At 43.1% G+C, this 25,305-nt stretch overlaps 1 protein-coding gene across 2 annotated transcripts in view; it reads right to left on the minus strand.

Moving 5' to 3' along the window:
- The window catches only part of KCNN2 (potassium calcium-activated channel subfamily N member 2), a 481,118-nt gene that overhangs the window by 105,090 nt on the left and 350,723 nt on the right, over positions 1 to 25,305 (minus strand). For both annotated transcript variants that reach the window (XM_032425402.1, XM_032425403.1), the window contains one exon: positions 3,555 to 3,973. In XM_032425402.1, the coding sequence (XP_032281293.1) occupies positions 3,555 to 3,973 (419 nt within the window). The remainder of the gene's footprint in view (positions 1 to 3,554; positions 3,974 to 25,305) is intronic.

Genomic DNA, 25,305 nt, shown 5'->3' on the forward strand with positions numbered 1-25,305 from the left:
TCAAACTCCATACTTAATAAGAGAAGGTCTAAAAAAGATTCAGATACTTGATCCTAAAAACTAAGCACCCCAGAATTTCTTGTAAAATAGACTCAACAAACATGCAGACCTTGGCTCCCTCCCTGAACCCCATTAAAATGACTGTAAATAACTGTAAAACAAAGAAACTCCAAAAAGCACAAACCCATGAGGACAGCAAGAATGAGTGACAAGACAGTCTGAAGGGAGCTGAAAAGCCAACTGATACATGATCACTGACTTACTGACTCGCGAAAGGAGAATTCTAGACCAGGAGTGGTGAAAAAATCATGAGGAAAGCATATTGCACAAACCCATGAGGACAGCAAGAATGAGTGACGAGACAGTCTGAAGGGAGCTGAAAAGCCAACTGACACATGATAACTGACTTACCTGACTCATGAAAGGAGAATTCTAGACCAGGAGTGGTGAAAAAATCACAAGGAAAGCATATTGGCACTGAGAACCAACTCCCGTCCCACCTAAAGACTCAGGAAATCCTTGGCACCAGCATCTCCACAAGTGGAGATCAGGACACAGCCTTAAAGGTGAGGACGGGTTCAGATACTGCATAAAAGCAGTTAGATACCTAGATTCTCTTCTCCACTCTTTGTCACTTGTAGTATCTTTTACCAACTGGGAGAAGCCTGGAAGTTCATTGTCCCGAGAGATAAAACACAAGGTCAGTGGGCTGACGGAGGGCCTCAAGCACCGTAGGGAGTAGGCTACCGGTAATGTTACAACTCAGAAAACAAATAAAGGTTCACAGATTAGCAGTTGAGACCTCTTCTCTGCCCTGTCTTTCGATTCCCAGTACGCTGTCCCCTAGGGCTTGCACCTTCAAGGGAGGACAGGAGAAACAACTCCTCATGAGCCTGTCAGATTGCTCAGAGAAAACAGAAAATACGTAAAGATACTAAAATTGGTGTTCTGCCCCCCCTACCCCAAACGACCCTGTAGTGAAGCCCACAGGTGACAACTTCTAGATATGCAAAGGAAGTTCCACTCACTCATTTCTGGAGGACGGCGCTGCCAAGTAAGAGCAGACAGCTGAAGTTACCTAACTACTTGAGCAAAGCTAGAAGCCAAAACCAACAGAAAAACAAATCTTTGGGCAAACAATACAGATACGAAGAGAAACATTTTCAAAAATTATCATTAACATCTCTGAACAAATAAAACACTGTATCCAGGAACAAAAGCATGATGCTATTTTTTTTTCAAAGGGGCACTTGGGGATCAAACATGAGACGCTGGAAATTAATATATATTAAAAAGAAACTAAATTCCAATAGAAAGTATGGAAGATAAAATGGAGGTTATCTTCCATAGACAGAGCAAAAACAGGAACAGAAAAAAATAAGAAAGAAAACAGGAAAATTAGAAAACTAATAGAGGAGGGCCAATATCCACACAACAAAACACAGGAACAAAAATCATTAAATAATTCAAGAAAATTTCCAAGAACTGAAGGACAATCATTCCAAGATTGAACAGGCCTATTATATTCCCAGTACTCTAGATTAAAATAGAGTCACACCAAGATGTATCCTGTTGCAACTGTAGAACACCAATCCTAAAAGCTTCCAGGAAAAAAAAAAAAAAAAAAGCATCAAAAATTGAGGATAGTATCAGACTGCTGGATCCTGGATGCCAGAGGAAAATAAAGGCTTCGATATTCTGAGTAAAAATGATTTCCAATCTAGAGTTTTAAATCCAGCCCCGTTATCAAAGAAGTAGGGAAAGAAGAATGGCCATATCTCAAGCTCTCAAAAAATTCTCTCTCTTACCCGCTACCTTTTCTTAAAAGTTACTGGAAGATGAATTCTGCCAAAATGAAGGATAGGTGGAAAACGAGGGAGAAACGGGGTTCAAGAAAAAGGGTACCCAACATACAAAGAAGCCTGAGGAAATCCCCAATGTGATGGGCAAGCAGGTTAGAAGTAAGAATTGTTTTTCAAGGTGAAATTGCTAGATTGCTCAATATACATGAATCTAGCAAAAGAATATTTACATAATATGGGGGGAATGAAGGAAAATAAAAAGATGTGCAGAAAAAGCAAAATGCTAATAAGATACTATACGCTGTTCAACCACAAATGCAGTTTACATAGTCATAAGGATGTCAGCGTAGAATGCAGATCATCGGTGTCAACATAACTTATTGGAAAGATAGAAATTACTCTTTTGGGGGGGTTCAGTCATGAAAGGGGTATGTACGTGTGAAAGAAAACTAAAACCCCAACTTTCCTAAAAAGCTAGATGAAAAACCTAGAGGTAGCAAAATAAGCAATATCATTCAGAAATATGAAAAGCAATTACCAAAAAAACTGACTAAAAGATCTTTGAGTGACTGCTTCTGAAAAATCAAAATGGGGAAGGGGTATTGCAGGTTTGCTATTTTTGCAACAATTCTCATACAGATATTTTTCTTTGTTAAACTGTATACGTATATACCTTCGATTTTCAAAAGCTAAACTAAAAAACATCTGGTCACTACAAAGAACATCCTAAGATTTAACAGTTCTAACAATTACTAAATCGTTCCTGTCTATTGCTAATTTCAATTTAGATATTCTTAACCAAGGTTACATGAGGTTTCAGTCCTCATTAGGATAGGGTCCCTCTTATTTATATAACAAATCTATTTTTGTTTGTTTGTTAAATGCCAAGGTTAGTATCACTGATGCTATTACTAATTAATTCAGACTCACTGGGCAGTTCCTGAATTCTAAGGATGTGTGTCTAGCTCCAAACCACCAGAGCACCTCAGACAATAAAACAAATCCACACTTACCCTTCTCACTAACTGTTGAGTTCAATAAAAACCAAATATTATACCTATAAGCTCCTTATCAGTAATCACATGAACACCACGTTCAATAGGCAGTACGATCAACAGACCACACTGAAATATTCCCGAAAGTTCCAACAGCCTGAATCACCACGTTTCCACTGGCTTTCTGTCTCAACAATAATCCACGCTATAACCAGTGTGGCACCAAAATGATCCAGTGTTACCATTAAACAGACATTTCAGATAGAAATCTCCTACAAAATCTGTAGGTTCCCAAATTTTGGCACAGAGTATAAAAACAGCCCTCTGTAGAAAACTGATCCAATCAGAAAGAAAAATGCATAATCAGGGCACCTGGGTGGCTCAACTGGTTCAGTGTCTGACTCTTGATTTCAACTCAGGGCATGATCTCAGCATCGTGAGATCAGCCCCCAGTAGAGCTGCATGCTGGGCGTGGAGCCTGCTTAAGTTTCTCTTGGCTCCCTCTGCCCCTCTCCCCCCAACCCCTGTCATGCTCTCCTCTCTCTCTCTCTCTAAAAAAAAAAAAAAAAAGGAAAAAGTACATCATCATCATCAAGTCATTACTGTAAGCAAAAATGTGAAGTCAAGTTTTGTCAGACTCGTTTAAAACACCAGAGAATCCAACATTTTCAAGAGTGAGTCACTATGTGCCTCAGGTCTAAAATGTGTTCGTCCTCCCACTTCCAAATTACATCCCCAGGAAAAGAAACAAACTTACCTTTCACAAGCTCGGACGGTCCATGCGGCAATTATCCATAATGAGATACTAAACACCAAGAGCACAGTTCCTGGACAGATAGTCATTAGAGTCTTCATAACAAAACGGGTATTGAAGTTTATCTTATTCAGTGCTCCGATGCTTCTAGAGGAGGCATCGGTGAAAAGTTTGCTATGTAAGAGCATGACTCTGGCGATCAGATAGAGTCTTAAGAACATCGGTATAGATAAAATAATGTCCACATCGGCGGTGGTTGTGGATGGGGCATAGGAGAAGGCAAGCCGGGCCGTCCATGTGAACGTGTAATTCCCAGGTATGGGATGGATAGCACACACCAGTATTTCCAAGCAGATGAAGAAAATACGCTCATAAGTCATGGCTATTCTCCAGTCATCTGCTCCGTTGTCCACCATGAACAACTGAAAAAATAAAGTAGAAAGTCAGCTTCAGTATGGCATGAATGGTCCACAGGGTTAGTGCAGAGTCGAAAGATACATAACGCATGACTTTTAGCGATCGTGGCGAGCTAAAGGGGTAACACTTAAATGCTAGCCAGGTACGCTATTTTGAGAAAATGGTATTGGCACTAAAGGAGAACTTCATTTTGCAAAAACTGAAATTGGACACTTGCTGGCCGGGAGCTGGAATTATTCTGGGGTCGATGCTCCTGGAGGATTGGGTAAGTTACATCATTTTAAGAGAAGGGGCTTGGGCCCATCAGTAATGCACCCCCCTGCCTCGGTGGAGCCGCAATGGACTTAGCCTTAGGAACAACCTGTTCTCTGCATCAAGCGTCTGGATCTAAAACCCTTCCTCAATTCTAGCCATGTTCTCAGTGGAATCTATTTGTGGTACCTCTGTGGTCAGTTATAGCCTATAATGCAACTGCACATGCGCGTTCTTACAGGAAATCTCATCGGCTTCGGGGAGAAAATCACAAGGGACCACAAAGGTGGTAGAAACATTTCTTCCAGCTTCTCTATCTATGACTCTACCTTCTCTTTTCTTCTGTCCTTCCTTAGCCTTCCCTTCGATTATGAACTTGCTTCCAATCTTCCTTTAATAAAGATTCTTTTTTAAGGTGCCTGGGTGGCTCAGTCGTTAGGCGTCTGCCTTTGGCTCAGGTCATGATCCCAGGGTCCTGGGATCGAGCCCCGCATCGGGCTCCCTGCTCGCTGGGAAGCCTGCTTCTCCCTCTCCCACTCTCCCTGCTTGTGTTCCCTCTCTCGCTGTGTCTCTCTCTGTCAAATAAAATCTTTAAAAAAAATTAAAAAGTTTCTTTTTTAAAATTCCTGTCATTCCTTACACCGCAATAAAAAAAAAAGAAAAAGAAAAAGGAGACAGATGTGCAAATAGATGATAGATAGATAGATAGATAGATAGATAGATAGGCAGGCAGACAATAAAAGGGACAGAAAAGAAAGTTTCCTGTCTTCCCTGGCTTCTCAGTAAACAAGTCCACCAGGCTCTGGGAGTCCATAAACAATCAGAGGCATCTGGAAATGTTCGGTGACATTTCTGACTGCAACAGTGACTTGTGGGGGCTCCTGACATTTAGAGCCAGGAAGCCAGGGGTGCCAACCATGCTGTAGTTCTGGGAGTCTGCCAGGATGCCAGTGGTGCCCCCCCGCCCCTGCCCAAGAAAGATGACATATTCTTTGTCTTGTGGTAAGTAGCCAACTCGAGCAGAAAGCATGAGATGAGAGCCACCCAAACAAGAACAGTACATTCTCAGGTAAGTGAATCTCAGCGGAGGCGGGCAGAACAGGTCTGCTCCCAGGTTGGAGCCCATGGACTCTGCTCTTCTAGAGTCAGGCAAACGATCTTCCCATTTTGGCTACCAATTGCCATTCCAGGTTAATTATTCTGCAGGGCGTAGCTATTTCCCAGGCTACTACTATTTGAACTCTGCCATTGGTGGACAGGAACTTGACAGCAAAATTTACCGCTTCTTTCTGGTACCTCGAGGAGCTGGAGAACCCAGCAGATTCTCTCATAAACATACCAAGTTTTAACAGATGACGTCCAATTTGGCGATATAACGGCTTGAGGTAAGCCTTCTGTCATGCGTTTTCATCTAGGGACCTTAAAGTGTTGGCCAAATGCTAATAGACAAGAAAGATGGTTTTCCAGTTTCCGGTAAAGAAACAGATCACAAGTACAGAGCAGGCCAAGTGGGCTATAGAAATATTCTTGTTCAGTCTCGCCACTTCCAATACCTCGCTGGCATCAAGGATTTCTATAACATATACCGAAAGGCTGTACTGATACAATGTTAGGAGCCTGCTCGACTTTGTATCGGGGTGTTTACTGGGTACTGTATAACTCTAAAGGAATGTGATCCCGAAATCTCTTAAGATGTTTACATCCAAAAGAATGCATCCTCAAACGGGTGACTCTGAGAGGCTATATACATTCCAAAGATGCTGTCACTGCTTTCTTTAGAAACTGATGTCAGGGCCTGGCACAAGCCACATAAGAAAAACAGTTCTGTTATTTAAATCCGCATTTCCATTTCTACTGAAAATGGTATTACCCAGCTTGATTGTCTACTTTCTTCACCAAGCTTGGCTCTGGATGACTTGGCAAAAACTCAAATCCACCCCCAAAACTCCACCCCAAGACTCCAGAGAGCGATAAGCTGAGCCACAGAATCTGAGGGTAATTCCAAGACAGGCTTGCCCCACGCTGTTCTGGGCAACAGCGGCATAAATGCAGCAGGAAGGTACCCTCCCAGGTAACCAGGGGAGAAATGCCAGGTTAGAGGGAGAACCCGGAGACTGCTCCCCAAGAGTCTCCTATCTGTCCAGGCCTGGCCCTCCCTCCATCACTCACAGTGCACCTGCCTCTCTGTCCGCGCTGCTCCTCAGCATTCACGCCCATCGCTTCACCTGTGACCTCCCCAATGTCCTAAGCAGCCTCCCCCTTTCACCTGCAGGTGGGCCCGCCCAGGTAACCTCCAAGCCGGGGATCCGATGTCCCGGCTGCTACGGGTGGACGGGGGCTGCTGGTGCCTTCTTGCTTAGCGGAACCCTCCACATCCCATGGGACCATCCCCCCCAACCCCCTAGCGCCTGCTCTGGACAATCATCCCCACGGCTGGCTCTGCCCTGCAGGTGATAATGCTTTTCCCAGTTCTCTTTCATTCCCCCAACAAAAGCCCAAGTGGCTTTTGCCCCCACCAGCCCACCACCTCTACTCTTGTTAAGGTCACTAAAGACACCTTAATTATGAAATCCGGCCCTTCCATCTGACTTTTTACCTGATCTACCTGACACTAATCACGCCTTCCCTCCTAAAAAAGATCTCTTCTCTTGGCTTGTGTGACATATGGCTCTTTTTTTTTTTTTTTTTTTTAATCTGCTGCCACTTTGAAGGATCCAACCCTTTCCTTAAAAATCCACCTTCCTCCTCCCCAGCTAAGTGCCGCTGCTCTCCTGGGGACTATCTCTGACTCTTCCCTGTCTCTGTACTTTCTTGGGAGATCTCCTGCATGCCTTCCATCTCCACTACCAGAGTCTTCTACGGGAAGCTATCGTCCATCCTTTAATGACCTTTATAAAATGTGAATTATAACAGCCGGTGGCTGTCAGGATTAAAACCATTAAAGGCCCCCATGCTGCCATCTGGTTTTGTCTGTCTCTTTAACCTCAGTGCCTGTTCCCTCTGGTTGCACGGATTCTAGAACATGCTACTGCAATGGCGCTTCCATGTGTTTGTGGACTCTGGCCTGGAAAGTCTTCCCACACAGCAAACTCTTATTCCTTTAAGACTCAACTCCACAGTCACCTCTTTTCAGGACATCATCCATGCTCGAGCCAAATCTGCAAACTCTCTCTCCTTTGTTTCATGATTCCTGTATGTGCCTCTTAATGATGTTTACTGAAACCACAGTGGACGGTAAGGATTTCTTCGGAAGATTATCACCCCTACTCGTCAGTGAGGCTCCTTGAGGACAGGACCCACGCTTGTTAAATGAACTGCCTTGTTACTTCTCATTTAGTACAGACTATCCTAATCACCGCATAGGCCCTAAGGTTAATTAAATAAGCTCATGGAAGAGGGGAATACTAAAGCATAGTATGAATGAAATAAATCTACGTCATTTCTCAAATGTGTGCAGAACACGTCCTACTAAATGCTAAGCCATTACAGCAACATAATTTTGCAATTCCACAGGAAGTCCAGAAAACAATTCTTCTTCAGTAACTTCCCCAGAAAAATCTGTTATCACAAAGTTGCTTTTTACCACAAGGGGCTTACTCGACACCTAAAATGAGTTTATTTTGGTTTCATTTTATCACGGTACCTATTTCGACACTAGAGTGAAGGAAAAAAACAAAACAAAACATTTTCTTCTCCTTTCCATGTAATCCCCAGCCTTAACTGCTGCTTATTCTTTTGTTTATCCTTTCATTTGTTAAATATCTTTTAGCAAGACTCACTATGCACCAGGCACTGGGCTCCATACCAGCCATACGGTAGGATTCGCAGCAGACAGAAGATCGGCTGCATGGAGCGAACTTCCACCAGGAAAGAAAGACAAAGTCAAGAAAGCAGACTTGGAGCCATTTAATAAAGTAATTCTGTCTGTGGCCACTGCTCTGAAGGAAACACACAAGAGATGAAAGGTAGATGTGCGCATCAGGGAGGACATGTGGAGAAGAAGTACCATTTCAGGAGAGACCTGGATAAGCGGGAGAGCCAGTCACCTAAACAGCCAGGAGAAGAACATTCTAGGCAGGGCAAATAGCACGTGGAGAGGCCGTGGACTTCCAACAGCTTAGCGTGCTTAAGGAAATAAAAGGATACCCAGGGTGTTTGACACTAAATGATCACCGTGCAGAGTGGAAAGAGATGAATTTGAAGATACAAATCGGGATCAGACGTGCAGGACATTGTTGGCCACGGAATCAAGACTGGATTTCAGTCCAGGCTCAGCGGGAGCCCACTGAAGGGTATTAGGCAGAAGGATGTCAGGATCTCTGGTTTATAGCTTTAAGGGTTCATCCTTACTGTAAGGGAAACCAGAGGACACAGGGAGGATACAAGGGAGGAAGTTCTACTGCGTCTGATTGGTTGTACTTAGTATCCCCATGACCTGGACCGGGAGGTGGGGGTTGCCATGGAAATGGAGACAGTGGGCGTGCTAGAGACAGAGTTTGCAGATCTTGCTAGAACTTGCTGATGGGCTGAATGTGGGAGTGATAAAAGAAAGAAAAGAATCCTAGGTGGCTGAGCTTCTACTCTGAAAAACACAGTGGATGGCCGTGCCATTTCCTGGGGCCAGTGGGCTGGTGGGGGGGGGCTGCGGGGGGAGGAAAGAAAAGATTCCATGCTGGCCACCGTCATTGGAGTGCAGATGCCAAATAGGCAGCAGTATATGCAAGTCACTGAGAGGAGAAGTCTGGACTATGGGAATGAACTTGGAAGGTAACGCTATTCAGGTACTGTTCTCAGAGGAGGTGGAAAGAAAAGGACAGGACACACGGCCAAGTCCTGAGGAACCCCAAATGCAGAAGACAGCTGGAAGGTCAAGGCAGTCTGTGAAGTAGGAAGATGGGCAAGTGTGCCAGGGGTCAAGGGTGAGGGCTGCCCATCAAAACCACAAAATAATATTTCTATATAGAAAACAAAACCATCCTAAATATCGTAGTTATTCAACAACTGATTCCACGTCAAGTATTAAAATCCACCTGCAAAAATATTCCCATTCTAGTCCATATGATCAATATATATGATAGTTTTTTTTAAGATTTTATTTATTTGAGAGAGAGAGAGAGAGAGAGCATGAACCGGGGGAGGGGCAGAGGGAGAGGGAGAAGCAGACTCCCCACTGAGCAGGGAGGTGAAGCGGGTATCCATCCCAGGACCCCGGGATCATGATCTATGTGACCAGTTTTAAGCTCAATTGTGGGGGAGTTAGAGGAATCACAATGATAGATACTAAAACATCTTTATATTCATTTTTCATGTGGATGTTAATAAGAAAGGTTTCAGAGAGCAAGCATGACAGTTCAATGGGTTTGCTTTCTAGAGCTATGGTCAATGGTCTTCACCAGAGATCTAGAGGAACCTGCAGGCATAACACAGAATGTGTCCCCAGAAAATACCCCACCACAAGCTTCAGCTTCCCAATGCAACTGCTCTGATACCCAAAACATACTATACTGGAAGCCCACCCTCCAAGATGAATTGGGCAGTGAGGGTCATTAGCAGGAAGAGGGTCTGGAGCTCCATGAGAGGGGCCTGCCTCATGATCGGGTTACCTGCTGGCGTGAGGACCTCTGCTTAGCCAGCTCTCCAGAGCGAGGGGCTCAGATGCAGCAACCCCAGCTGCCTTCTCCGTGTGCATTTCCCCCTCAGTGAGGTTACAAGCCCTACGGTCTGGTCTAAGACAGTGTCTTGCACATCCTGCATTTCCTTTCTAGTAAGGAACACAGGGCAGTGCTCAGCACAAAAGTGGTGCTTAAGAAACAGATACTGAATAAAGTAATTACAGTCATGGATTTGTTAAGAAAGTCAACATAGGGAAAATAGCCAGGGAAACTCCCAAAAGGAAGAATAAGGGAGAAGCAGCTCTGATAGGTTACTAGATAAAATAATAATTAAAACCATGTGATGCTGGCATATAAAATAACTGAGAAGCCAGAGGAAGAGAACAGAAAGTCCAAAATTGACCCAATACACTGAGAATTTTACAGGACCATAAAGGCAGACGATTAAATCAGGGGGGATCATACAGTTTATGGAAAAATGATTTGATTGTTGAACCAGTGCCTTATACCAAATATATCAAGAAAAACTCCAGGGATGCCTGGGTGGCTCAGTTGTTAAGCGTCTGCCTTCGGCTCAGGTCATGATCCCAGAGTCCTGGGATCGAGTCCTGCATGGGGCTCCTTGCTGAGCGGGTAACCTGCCACTCCCCCTGTTTGTGCATTCTCTCTCTCTCTCTCTCTCTCTGACAAATAAAATCTTTAAAATCTTTAAAAAAAAGAAAAAGAAAAATCTTTAAAAAAAAGAAAAAGAAAACTCCAGGTGGATGAAAGATTCCGATATTAGAAAGATTTAGAAAATGAAAGCACTGACAAAATTACCTAAGAATTATTTTGTAAGCTCACAAAAAGGAAGGCCTTTTAACTGGCAAAAACCCCAGAGCCTCAAAACACGGAGATATTTTACTACATCAAACTTCTGTTTTCTGCACCTGATCAAACCTACAGTAAAAGAGAGTAAAAAGACCAACACCATGTGGGGAAAACGTTCACAACTGTTCAGACAAAGGACTCATTTCCCTGGTATATGTAAGTTCCTACAAATCCTTAAGAGACAAGCAATCCACCAGAAAAAAATGGATAAAGGCCATAAACAGTAGGTCATAGAAAAGGAACTAAAAATGTATCTTAAACCATTTTTTTTTAAAAGATGCTCAACCTCAATCCTAGGAAGAAAATGAGATACCACTTTTTGATCTGTTGTGTCGCAAAAAGATCAACCAGTTCTGTAACACACTATGCCAGTGCAGGTGTGAGGATGCACCCACATGACCCCTGCGGAGAGCAGGCTGCCAGGTCAGAAATGTACATGCTCTTTGACCAGCTAATTCTGCTTCTTTGCGTGAAGCTTGTCCTATTGATATGTTTGCACGTGTGATTGTGAACACATAGGATCATCTGTTACAACACTGCTTGTATCTTAGCAAATGACTAGAAACTATCTAAATGTCCACTAATAAGGGATGGAGTTCAACCCATTAGGGCTTTCCACAAAATGGGATAGTATGACATTAAAACATGATGAGAGGGGCGCCTGGGTGGTTCAGTTGGTTGCGCGTCTGCCTTTGGTTCTGGTCATGACCCCAGGGTCCTGGGATCGAGTCCCGCATCACGGTCCCTACTCGGTGGGGAGTCTGCTTCTCCCTCTCCCTCTGCCTGCCACTCCCCCTGCTTGTGCACATTCTCTGTCAAATAAATAAAATCTTTAAAATAAATAAATAAATAAACAAACAAATAAATAAATACACGATGAGGAAAACTGTTATATACTATTGAAGAAAGTGATCTAGGAAGTAACTGAGTTTAAAATCTAACACAACTCTATGCTACTACTTGTGTAGTTTTGTTAAGGGGGAGAACATATATTTCTATATGCATAAAATAGCTCTGAAAGAATATTCTAGAAAGGATGGTAAGTGTGGCTTAAGGGAGGTGAGCTGAGTCGCTGAGGATCAGAAGTGGAAGGGATGCTTTTAATTCCACAACCTATTCTGAATACTTTTCTATTTCAGAGCCTTGTGAATAAATAAACATAAGTTAACTAATAAAAATAAGGGATCATGAATGGTACACAAGAGAGGAAGGAATAATAAGAATGAATCAGGTCATGAGACATTCGCAAGCATCCTAACAAACAGTCTCCATGTGGAAAACTGCACAACTAGGAAGTCGTAGCTGACAGCCACAACCACAACCTACAGAACCAAACACACCGGATCCAACTTAGATCTAAAATATCCTGCTTGCAGGGCACCTGGGTGGCTCAGTCGGTTAAGCATCTGCCTTTGGCTCAGGTCATGATCCCAGGGTCCTGAGATCGAGTCCTGCATCGGGCTCCCTGCTCCCCAGGGAGCCTGCTTCTCCCTCTCCCTCTGCCGCTCCCCCTGCTTGTGCTCTCTCACTCTCTCTGTCAAATAAATAAATAAAATCTTTAAAAAATAATTAAAAAAATAAAATATCCTGCTTGCTAAGTAGAACCTTGAGCCATGACATTACGTAACTATTTCCAGCAGCATGAACAAAAATAAATAAGCTCTCTTGGTTAACCTTTAAACCAAATATTCAATAAAACCAAGCTCTCTCTCTTTTTTTTCTGTTCAGTTATTTAATGCTTCTATTTGTCAAATTCTGTGGCGACAAAGATTAAAAAGCCTCTTGGTGTTTGATGAGGACGAGAACTACAAATGAATGTTTACTGTGCCCGTGGAAACAGCCCCAGCAGAGGACGGATCGGGGAGGAGGCTACCTCATGGAAATGAACGTGGTGCCTGTCCAGTCCCTTCCTCCATTGTCACCTGGATCCTTCATAAAACTCAGGACTGTGACCTTCCAAGTCCAGTTCTAGGATCCTTGCAGGATAACAGTCCCAAAGAAAATGCAGGGAAATGTGTTCATCAGAAAAAGACACGCCCCCCCCCATCTCCTGAGAAACCAGTTTTTGTGTAACAGCGTGTGAAAAAAAGCCACTACACACACAAGCCAAATAATGAGGCTCTTTATTAAAGTGTGGCCAGGACTCAGTCAACACAGAAGTGAGACCACAATTGCCCATCCCAAACTAGGTCAAAAGACAAAGAAGGGAAGAGAGAAGTGGTTTGTTTGTTTGTTTGTTTGTTTTTAAAGATTTTATTTATTTTTCAGAGAGAGAACACAAGCAGGGGGAGTGGCAGACAGAGGGAGAAGCAGGCTTCCCGCTGAGCAGGGAGCCCGAAGTGGGGCTCGATCCCAGGACCCTGAGATCATGACCTGAGCCGAAGGCAGACGCTTAACCGACTAAGCCACCCAGGCGTCCCCAGAGAAGTGTTTTCAATGGCTTCGCTGAAATGTCCTACCAGACCGTCCGCCCAGAACTGTATAGGAGGCAGAAACAGGAAAGCTACGTTCAGAATTCATGTTCAAGGTCCAGTCCTGAGCCAAACCGGGCAGAAACCGTGTCATTCCCTCGCCCCAAGCCTGTCGCCTGTCCGGGCTTTTGGAGCCTCCTGCATGCATACTCATGCTGTCTCAAGAGATTTCTGCCTCTAAGGAGGAGGATTTCAGAGCCAACACAGTAATGTCATATTCCCTGAACTGCTCCCTCCTCCCTGGGCAAAGAGTGTAGACGGACGCACTTGCCTGGAATGCAGGAAAGCAAAGGCTCGGAGTCCAGATATTCGAACTTGTTATATGACCTTGGGAAGTCATTTAGACTTCACGGACCTTATTTCCATCATCTGTCCCATGGAGATAATGTTCTTTGCTGTCTCTGAAAGTACTTGTGATGAACACACCTTGTACGTTGCGGACAGCCTAGCAACGGGCTGACCCAATGCCATTCCCATCCCTCTCCTCCTCTGCCTGCTCCATTACAGAAATACCCACGTTCCCAGACTCTTTTGTAGTCACGTGATGCAGCTCTGACCTCAAGTCAGAAGCAAGAGGTTGCTGGAGGACTAATTAGGTGGGCTTTTCTTTTTTGGATAGAATTAACATCTGGCTGGCAATACCCTCTTCCTTCCCTTCCTCCAGCCCCAACCAAGAGGGGGATGCCCTGGGTCTGCAGCAGCTATCTTATAACCATAAGAAAAAGGCCAAAAGCATCACAGTAATGTAAGCCCCAATACATTAAGCCACTAAGCCAGCAATCAGTCATCCTAGTTGTGTGAGCCACTGTTAGCTGGGGGTCTTCTCCCATTTGAGCAGCCAAAAGTATGTCTATATTTAACTAAATACACATTAAAGGGCTGTGTGAGGGTCCGTAAGACATAAAGAATACTCATTAACTGAAACAGTTCGTGGAGAGAGAGGCTAAACAATTCAAAAGGGATGCATCTCAATTATTGGAATTTACAGCACAGTAACTATTGGGTGGTGCAAGTTACTTCTGGGTGGGTGGCTTTGGTTCATGCCTTTTAAATATCAACTAACTGCTCAGAATATCATGTAGTGTGACTCATAGGAAACACACACATATTTTGGAACCAGAGAAGCTTAGATTTCATTTCTGGCTTGACCACTTACTAGCTAAATGGTTGTGTGCAGGATACTTAATCCCTCTAAACATCGGTTTGTTCATCTACAGAAATTTAAAATACTGTCACCCCTGCATGGTTATTAATGAGGCAAGAGCCACTCTGCTGACCCAAATAAAAGTGACCCCATGAATAAGTAATAGTATTCCATGAGCCTTCAAGGGGGCAGGGGTGGGGGGAGGGGAGTACATGAATTAAATGTTAACTTGTGATATAAAAATGGGAAAATTGGGGTGCCTGGGTGGCTCAGTCATTAAGTGTCTGCCTTTGGCTCAGGTCATGGTCCCAGAGTCCTGGGATTGAGTCCCGCATCGGGCTCCTTGCTCAGCGGGAAGCCTGCTTCTCCCTCTCCCCAAGCTTGTGTTCCCTCTCTCGCGTTCTCTCTGTCAAATAAATAAATAAAATCTTTTTAAAAATGGGAAAATTAATCATGACAGAGGAGGAAGGGAATTTGGTAAGGAAGGACATTAAAGCAAAGCTGGTATTGAAAGGAGTTCTAGAAACTTCCACTGTACCTATTTTGGAAAGAATCCTTATCATTTCCTCAGATTAAGAGTTTCTGAAATTCTCCTCTCTTCTGACTTACACAAGCGCTTGGTCTATAGACCAAAATCCTAGAACTGTCTGCTGAGGTCCAGTCATAGGTAAGGTTATCTATCATATATATATGGCCTGCTGCTCTTAAAACTTATTTAAAATCTTAACTCCCTTTTACATGGCTTCTCTCAACTGTGTCCACACCTCCTACAGCCCCACTTGGGCATTTTACACATGTTGATGTACTACCAGGGAATTTTTCTCACACGGCCTGGGAATTTATGTAAGTTGATTCTAGAAATTACTTCTGAACTTCTCCAGAAAGTGAGAATTATTTTTCCCCTTTGGGTTCTCCCAACAGTGAGGTCAGAGAAAACACTAAGGTGAATGACTGAGGAGCCTGGGCTCTAGGATCCAGATTCTGGCAGATCTCAGTTCCTCGTGACTTTCCACCTCTGACCAGTTCTGTGACCTCAGGAAAATGACTTAAACTTTCTAAGCCCCTAATCGGAGCATCTCTCTCATAGAATGGGACCATGCTCAACAAAGGTTAGTTGCCTTCATAATAATTAATTTCAGTACTGGGTCCACAGCTGGCCTCCAATGAATGAATGTACTCTTAACGAACTAAAGGTGGAGTAAGAAGAGATGGACAGACTGACATCACTTGGTTGTAGCTACTGGGAAGGATAAACATCCAATTAGAGGAAATGAGAAACTGGAATAAAATTCCTCCATGGTCACTTTTTTACAAATTTTTCATCAACAACGTTTATGTTAACCGTCTACACCTTTTGAGAAGCATCCTCAAATCATTTGGGGGGTTGGTAGGGGATAAATCCTAAGCAAAGTAAAATAAATGTGGCAAGCCCTAAAGCCATGAAATAACTGAACGTGAACCAACTCTGCTGATTCGAAAAACTTAATCCAAAATGATAAAAACCACATATTTTCATTTGAAGCATTATAGTAATTATTGCTACATGGCTAAAATGTGTTATCATCCCCTTAGTTATTTTAAGCACTTAAAAAGCTAGCTAAAAGCCAGACACATTTATTATCTCATTTGCCCTTATAACAGTCCAATTAAAGGACAGACAATTGAAAGGACTTGGTCACGGTCACATCACGAATTACTGAAAAAAAACCCTGCAGCTCAAATTCACGCCTTCCAGTGTTCCCATCCTTGGATGGGGGCATCGGGCTAAACTGAAAGGTTGGATGCAAATCAAATATTTATAAAGCAAATAAACGCTTCCCCACTAATTCACATTATGATTTCTAAAATGTCACATCTTCACTCGCTGATGATCCTGGGTGACAGTCGCTGCCCAGACCTCCTGCTTCTCCGGCAGAAGCAAACACTTGAATAAGCCCGCACATTGTACTCAATGCCCTGTGGTCACAGAAATAGACAGCTTCCAAGTTCAGGCTTTCACCAACTGAGATATGCTTCATCCTGGATGCCTTTTTCCAACTTTGGTTGCACAGACCCTCAAACTGTACACGGGACTTGAGAAGAAATTCGAGAGCTGTTTTAAAGTGTTTAACTCACCATATTGTTTATAGGGCCAGGCATTGCCCTGACCTGTTACATGTCTTCATTAACTTAAAACACACAACCACTCAAGAAGATAGATACTGCGATCATCATCCCCATTTTAGGAGTGAAGAAACGGAGGCTCAGGGGTTAGAGAATGAGCTGGGGTTGTATGGTATGGAAGTATGGGGCTGGCATATGAACCCACGCAAGCCAGCTTCAGAACATGTGTCCAGAGTACGAGGACTGTTGCTTGTCACTTAGCCAGTCATAAAACAATTTTAGAGGGCACCTGGGTGGCTCAGTTGGTTAAGCATCTGACTCTTGGTTTTGGCTCAGGTCATGATCTCAGGGTCGTGGGATTGAGCCCCGCATCCTGCTCTGCACTCAGTGGGGAGTCTGCTTGAGAGTCTCTCTCTCTGCCCCCCCCACTTGTGTGTGTGTGTGTGTGTGTGTGTGTGTGTGCGCGCGCGCATGCGCGCTCTCTCTCTAAAAATAAATAAGTAAATCTTCTTTAAAAAAATAAAACAGTTTTAGTAAGAACACACAGACAACACAGCAACAACATCAGATGAACCCATACGTTATTAACATGTCCAATTATCTAGGGTCCTAGCATGTAGCCAGGGAGAAACAATGTATCAGTGGGGAAGGAAACAGCAGATTGAAGGAAGAGAATTACTACATTTAGTCAATCAGTTGTAGCTGGAAGTAGTGGCAGAGAGGAAAGGCACACAACATACACACACACACACACACACACACACACACACACACACACACAGAGTAAAAAGCAGATACAAGGTCTCGAAAGACCAAACAACTGGGGCACCTGGGTGGCTCAGTTGGTTAAGCAACTGTCATTGGTTCAGGCCATGATCCTAGAGTCCCAGGATTGATTCCCGAATCGGGCTCCCTGCTCAGCAGGGAGTCTGCTTCTCCCTCTGACCCTTCCCCCTCTCATGCATTCTCTCTCAAATAAATAAATCTTTAAAAAAAAAAAAAAGACCAAACAATCTTATACACCTCAATCACCAAAAGGACATCACTGCATTATAATACAATGCAGTATCTCCTGTTCCCAAGAGTGATGCTGACTTTAACAGAGCCTCTTTGAGATTTAACAGATCCTCTTCTTGAAGGCAAGAGTGTATAAAATCGTTACACTTATGTCTAGATATTAGAAATGTAGATATAGGTAGATATAGGTAGATACCTAGACTGTTCAAATAAAAATTGATGTGAAATAATTGATTAAAATCTCCTTCAAAGTTCTAAAAGGAAATGAGTCAGCCTGGAAATCTATACACAGGTAAGCTACCTTTCAGGGAGAAGAAAAGGTGAAAGGCATTTTCAGACACAAAGATTAAGAGCAAAAGTGGTGGCTCCAAGATGTGCTAAGAAGGAAGACAAGCAAGAAGAAAAACAGGACCCAGAAGGAAGGAGCTTGAGGAGCCAAGAAACAGGTCAGCATCCTCGTAAGGCTGAATAAAAACTCACTGAAAATAAATACTGTCATTAACATAATCATAACAACTAATTTGAAGGAAGTTGGAAAAACAAGACAGAAATAAAACCTTGGACATCGATAATGTGGATAGAGGGAGGAAGGGGGATTAGAATGAAGGTTTCTAAGGGTCGTTACAGTGTGTGGGAAGAAGAGGAATTCTCACTAACTTCAGATGTCACTAAATATACATATTTGCTAAAAATTATTGAGTAACCACTGAAAGAGAGGAAACAAATTGTGTAACATCTAAGCTGTTGGAGGAAAAAAAAGAATTTTAAAAAATCCTCACATCACCCAACATAAAGAAAGAAAGGAGAAAGATAGAAGCAGTGGGAAAACATTTTGAAGTCAAAATAAATGTCAGAAATAGGCACCGAAATAACCGTTGCTATAATGGACGTAAATGAACTAGCCTATACATCCAAAGTATAATGCTGAGTGGGGAAAAAGAAGCACATTGTCAAAGAACAGGTACAGCATAGCATCCCACCTCGAAATGTACAGAATTAGAAATACTATAGATGGGTTATAAAGACACTAACATTTAGTGAACATAGGAAACCATGAGCTGGAAGGTTACAACACGCCATTGTACGTGGCAGGGGCCTCCACGGGCAGGAAGAGAAAAATGTGACTTGGAAGAAAATGAAGAATAGTTCATCTTTGGCTGTGATGTTCTTTTTCACCTACGAGAAATAAGATGTGGAGGGAAAATGAAACAAAAAAGCCTCGTGCTGACAGGCAAAGAGTGAGGGAGCCTCTGGGAAGGAACACTTCTGAAATGTCAGGGAAGCTGGTCTGAGTCTCCCTCCCAGTGTGGGGCTCCGGGTCCTTTCTTCTTTCCTTTCTTGGGGACGACAAAAGGCTCCGTTGGAGCTGAAACCAGGGAAGAAGATGTGAAGGAGGAAAGTCTCTGGAATGATTCTTCAAGCTCAAGTGCTCAGAGTCTTGGCAACTAGGAAAATATCCCAGAAGCCCATGATAAAAGAGCCCAAAGTCTACGTACAAACCATAGGGAAAAGTATTTTTAGCGCTTTTTTTCATTTTGAAAATTTTCGGGGCGCCTGGGTGGCTCTGTTGGTGAGTGGTCTGCCTTTGGCTCAGGTCATGATCCTGGGGTCCTGGGATCCAGCCCCCATGTCAGGCTCCCTGCTCAGTGGGGAGTCTGCTTCTCCGCCCCCCCCCCGCCCCTCTCCCCTGCTTGTGCACTAGCTGACTCTTGCTCGCTCTCTCTCCCCCTCTCTTGCTCTCTCTCAAATAAATAAAATCTTTTTAAAAGGAAAAAGACATTTTCTCAGCTAAGCCCTCAAAGTTCGTTCCAATGGAGCGCTATGAAACACGTTAAACCCAGCCTGATGACAATCAAGGTTAAGCGAAGTGTACTACGCTGTCACTTAGTGTTTAATTCCCCAAACTTCCTTTTTAAAAACATTCTACTTTGCTCTTTTGTGGCTGCCACGTGGTGCTATATTAATAGTTACTTTCCTGATTCTAAAAACAACAGGACAAAATAAACATTAAGTGGCAAGTCTGTTACAACTAGCCATGCCTGTAATTAACTGTAATTAAGTCCAAATTGTGACTCCCAGCTCGGAACACCTACACGGTCAGACCCATCAGTCAGAGCAGGTAGTGGTGATTTTTAATAAACTTATCAATTTGTATTCTTTGAATTTAAATCAGTCAAATATTCCTTCTTATTGTTTCATTAAAGAAGAAATAATCAGGGCACAATGAAGTTTGGTTATCTCCAGCACCCATGGGAGGTCCATTTTTCTACCCTAACACGATGGGAAATGACACATATCCAGTCATGACTGGATTCCGTGATCACCAACCGGCCTGACATAAAACTACTGCATCCTAAAGGTAGGATGTAGAAAGTAAAGAAGGTAGAAAGTAAAACTCCACATACTTCTTCTCAAGGAAGGCTGTCTGTCCATCAAAAAGAAGAACCACCACCCTTGCTGATAAATCAGTGGTGGTAAATAGATAGTAGAATCGGGGCGCCTGGGTGGCTCAGTCAGTTGAACGTCTGCCTTCGGCTCAGGTCATGATCCCAAGGGCCCTAGGATCGAGCCCCACATCGGGCTCCCTGCTCAGCGGAGAGTCTGCTTCTCCCTCTGCTTCTACCCCCTACTCATTCTCTCTAATATATAAATAAAATCTTTATTAAAAAAAGACAAAATTTAAAAAAAGAACGAAAGAAATCTCACTCAATCTTTCAGATGGTGGGAATTTTAAAGTTCCCTCTTTCTTTTGAACACGTTAAATTCAAAACTAAGGCTACAGCCAAAATGTGATGCTGAGGATACATGGCTGTTAAATTGGCAGAAAATACATAAAAATCTGAGGAAAAATAAATAAAGAAAATCAGTTTATTGTACATTCCTATATTCTAAAATTTGGAGAGGTAACAGAAAGACTGCTTAGCCTATCAAAAATAAGATTTCAAATTTTATGGGACAAACAAACATTTTGAGCCTATACCACCTGTCAGACCGTAGCAGAGACACAAAATCAATCAAATTGTCCATGACGTCCAGGAGCTCACAATGCGGGAGAGCAAAATCTATAAATCCACCGTTTAAGTTCTGCTGAAAAGGCTCCATCACCCTCAAGCAACTGTGCTCCTGGGCCAGTCACTTCTGCCTACTTCACTTTCTGCAGTAAGATCGTAATTCTACTCCACTAAGTTATCATATAATTTCAAGATAATCCAAGTATGGCCCTTAGCACCGTCCTTGGCACACAGAAAGGGCTGAACAAATAGTACCCAGGGCATCCTCACCGTGATTTAGAAGAGTAGTATATCAGTGCTGGTATATTACAAGATGCTAACAAGGGAGAAGGACAACTAGGTCAGGAAAAGCTTGCCAGAGAGGGAAACCTGAACTGGGTCCAAAGGCAGATGGATGAAATTAGGATATTCCAGAAAAAAGTGCAGCATACACAGAGGCACAGAAAACTGAAAGAATGGCCAGACTTTGGCTCTCCCAATAGTTAAGGATGGTTCCAATGAGGGGTGTGTGTGTGTGTGTGTGTGTGTGTGTGTGTGTGTGTGTGTGTGTGTACAGGGCTAGATGGGGTTGCTCTTAACAAATAATGAGGCTGAAGGGGTGAAAGATCAGATCACAAAGAACCTCCCAGGCCCCAAGAAGCAACTTGGCTCTTCTTCCCTAGGACTCGCTATATGCACAGACAGGGATCCTCGTGACTGACGTCAGTTACATAAATCAAGATAAATACATATTTGTAAGTTTCAAATATGAAACAGTATGTGAAAAAAATTAAGGTAAATATCTAACGTCTGTTTCATGTTGTAAAGGAAGGGAGAAAGGGAGAGAGGGAGAGAAAAAAGGGGAGGGCAGAAAGGAAAGAAAAGGGAAAAAGGGAAACATAAGGGGAAGAATGAAAAGAAGGATAAAGGCACACACAGACAGCCAGGCAGGACGGACAGAAGACTGGCCTGGCAGTTTCTAACACCTTCAGACTTGCAGATTTTTAACAATAGCAAATGGTCAACTTATCTGCAGACCTTTTATGTTAGAAGGTAAGCATTTTGCCACACCAAATTAATTCTACATTTATCAAAATAGATTCCTAAAGGGTGTCCGGGTGGCTCAGTCGGTTAAGCATCTGCCTTCAGCTCAGGTCATGATCCCGGGGTCCTGGGATTGAGTCCCGCATGGGGCTCCCTGCTCAGCGGGGAGCCTGCTTCTTCTCCTTCTGCCCCTCCCCCCCACTCATGCGCTCTCTCTCTCTCTCTCTCTCAAATAAATAAATCTTTATAAGTGAATGAATGAATTCCTAAGACAAGAACAAGACAATTAAGACAGTTTCCTTAATGATTATCATTGAAATGGAGTAACTTCTTTATTCAAAGCTTCAGGATTTTTTTGCACAGAGAGGGAAACATAAATGATACACTGAAGAGAGCAGAAAAGGGACAGCAAGTATGTGTCGCCCATGCTGCCTCTCACTTCCCCATCCTAGACTCATGACAGATATGAGTAACCATCAAAGGTCCTGGCCAGTCCAGCCTTTCTGTGGGCTAAAGAATCATTCTCAATTCCATACTATAGACAGTGACCATCAACGGGTAGGAGTTGATGTGTGAGAGGAAACCTATTTGCCACATCCAGCTAGAATAATTCATGTCTCCTTCCCAAGAATCTTTCCCTGGACTACCATGCCACGTGGTTTGGTTGAGATGCAGCGCCGCCAGGGACACATGTGAAAAAGTTGTCCGATCTGAATTGGAGGGGGGCCAAGACGGGAACCCCAAAGTGGAGCATAGGCTCAGATACCATCCGGATTTTATTACAGTCTTCAGTGATCCTCTACCTCACCTTCATGGATAATTGAGTATTGGCTTCAATCTCATCTCTGTGTGTCTTTCTGAACACCCAGTTAGATAGAGACAGATGAAAAGGACTAAATAAGATATATTTTATAGGATGATTAATTATGGATAAAAATCGTTCTACCACAGTCTCCTTGAATCAACTTTGGTGACATAAGGTAAAATACAGAAGCAATGACCTCCTTCATCTTTATTAAAGTAAACCAAATGTTTGAACATCGTAAGTTTTCAAGTAGTTACTTGATGTTATGGTTGTTAATCACTGACATGGAAAATGGTACTTTTCTCATGTATTCCAGACGGAATCATTTGAAACCTTTATGAGCAGTAAAGGCTGCGTTGCAAAAGAAAAGAAAATTTGAAGTTATAGATGGGAATTTAAGTCTCAGTTTTGCTACTCACTAGCTGAATAAGAATTACAATCTAAAAAGAAAAGAACTACAATCTAGATTAAATGAGACAATGTGTATAAATATACTTAGCACTGTGCCCGTTCACAGGGGGTACATGACACATATTGCTTATTTAGATACATGTTAGTTATTTTACCTTTCCAAAGAACAGCCATAAAGCGTGTAGCTAACAAACCCTGCCTTCTCTTTTATATTGCTCACCAATTAGTCATGTCGGTGGTCTTCTGTTCCCATCCCACACCCACTCAAAAGCATTAAGGATGCTTATTAAGTCTTCCATTACCTTCCCTTTGCCTCACCTTCCCTTCTAAGACCCTACTTGTCCTCAGGCAATCTTCAGCATATTCCCTAAGCAATATCACTTCATCTCATCATTATCTTTGTTGTCACATCAAATTTTTGAGATAATCCCCCAATACTATAGGAGATAATCACCAAATTCAGGGTCGCCACATACAGACTTCATTATAGCCTTGAGGCTCCAATTCAGGAACAGAAGACTCTACCAAGAAAACCTATCCAAGCTCTTCCCATAATTGCACAAAACCCAAAGAAAGAGTTCTTCCACCGGACATCACAGATGGCTTATTGTGGCTTAACACCCAGGAAAATGGGAAAACACTTTTCCAAGACACTCATTTGTTCCTATTAACCTCAGCTGTTAGACTCAAGAAGGCTCATACATTCACAAAAAAAGTTCACTCAAACCATTTTCAAGCCAGGGATGTGACAATAACCACCAACAGCCCAGGCAGGAGTTCTGAACATGAGCAGCTCCAGTCACAACGAGGTGCACAGAAGCAAGCTGCTAATCCTGGGAGTGGCCGACTTCCAGAGATGGACTTATGACCGGCGTTTTGAGAGCAGGTGCATCTATCCATTTGTTTTACAGCAAAAAGCTGCAAAAGTGGATGAGGGAATAAAAGTCTCTTATTGGGCAGGAGAACTACAGACTCCTGGGAGAAGAACTGTCTCCCAGGTACCTTTTCTCTGTTGGCTTTCTGTCTTAACATCCAGAGAAAGAGGCATCTATGCCACCCGCCTGAAGGCAGTTACTTGGGTTTGCCAGTGTGATCATATGAACCCGGAGAACACAAATGCCAACACGTGAATGAACATAAGACCAGAGATTTACTATTTTCCCCCAAGGTAGCAATAAGCTTCTGTAGATACCTACACATTGGACAATGAGAACTCGAGTTCAGGTTGGCAAATATGCACCATTGACAATAATTTACCTTATTGACTAAACTCCCCAAATGGCTGTCTATCACAGAAAGATCAAAGGGGACAGCCAACTTGGAAATATTATGGATGCCAATGATGGTCGACTACTAACGAAAAAGCTGGGAAAACCCATTTTTCCCCTAGAGAGAGAGAGAGAGAGAGCACATGCATGCACACACACACACAAGTGGGGGTGGGGTGAGAAGGGCAGAGAGAGAGGGAGAGAGAGAATCTCAAGCAGGCTCCACACCCCGAGCAGAGCCCAACGTGGGGCTGGATCTCATGACCCTGAGATCATAACCCGAGCCAAAATCAAGAGTCGGACGCCAACCGATGGAGCCACCCAGGTGCCCCATGGGAAAACCCATTTTTAAGAGCCATGGAAGGCAAGGACTTTACTGCAGAGTCTTAATAAAGGAAAACATATTCCGTGGCCTTCTATTCCATTCTACTGTACACCATTCTCAAAGCCTCGTTCTAAACCATGATTAAAATGTAGGAAAAGTTATATACATAAGAGAATATCAACCTCACAGCTCACCTATTAATAGGATGATAGTCTGTATTCTCTTGCAAGTACAATTCTCCAGATCTATGAACATTCTCATATTTTACCAGGTTCAAGAAGAATCTGTGCAATCAACAGATAGGTATTGATAAAGGAAATTTTCGGCTTTTCATGTTTGTGGGCCCGCTCCTGGGTGCCCAGGGAAAGCCATACTTAAACATTTACCAAGGTCAAAAACGACGCTGCAAAACCTCAAAGCATGGGCTCTATTTCTGCCCTGAGCACACACTGTACATCTGCTTCATTAAAATAATAGCCAAAAAAGGAACAATCTGAACACAAAAGATAAGAAAAAAGAAGCAACTTCCCTGGTTTTCGTAAGATTATACAGCTCTGCATGTAGGAGAAACTTAAGATAAAGTCTGTAACTTTCTGAAACATCCTTTGCCTAATGATTTGTAACTTTTTATGTAAAAAAAAAAAAAAATGTATATAACCCCACACCAAACGTTCCCTTGCCTGAGCACTCTCTTCTTTATGAAGGTTGTGCATCCTGCGCAGCTGTCCTCCCAGGGCACAGTAGGTTAAGCATAGGACTCTTGATTTAGGCTCAGATCATGATCTCAGAGTTGTAAGACCGAGCCCGGCATGGGGCCCCGGTGCTGGGCATGAAGCCTGCTTGGGATTCTCTCTCTCCTTCTCCCTTTTGTCCCCCCAGTCCCATGTGCACGTGCACTGGTGTGTTCTCTCTCTGAAAGAAAGAAAAAGAAAGAAAGAAAGAAAGAAAGAAAGAAAGAAAGAAAGGAAGGAAGGAAGGAAGGAAGGAAGGAAGGAAGGAAGGAAGGAAGGAAGGAAGGAAGGAAG

Source organism: Phoca vitulina, unplaced genomic scaffold (assembly GCF_004348235.1).
Source record: "Phoca vitulina isolate PV1807 unplaced genomic scaffold, GSC_HSeal_1.0 scaffold32, whole genome shotgun sequence".
Classification (NCBI taxonomy): Eukaryota; Metazoa; Chordata; class Mammalia; order Carnivora; family Phocidae; genus Phoca; species Phoca vitulina.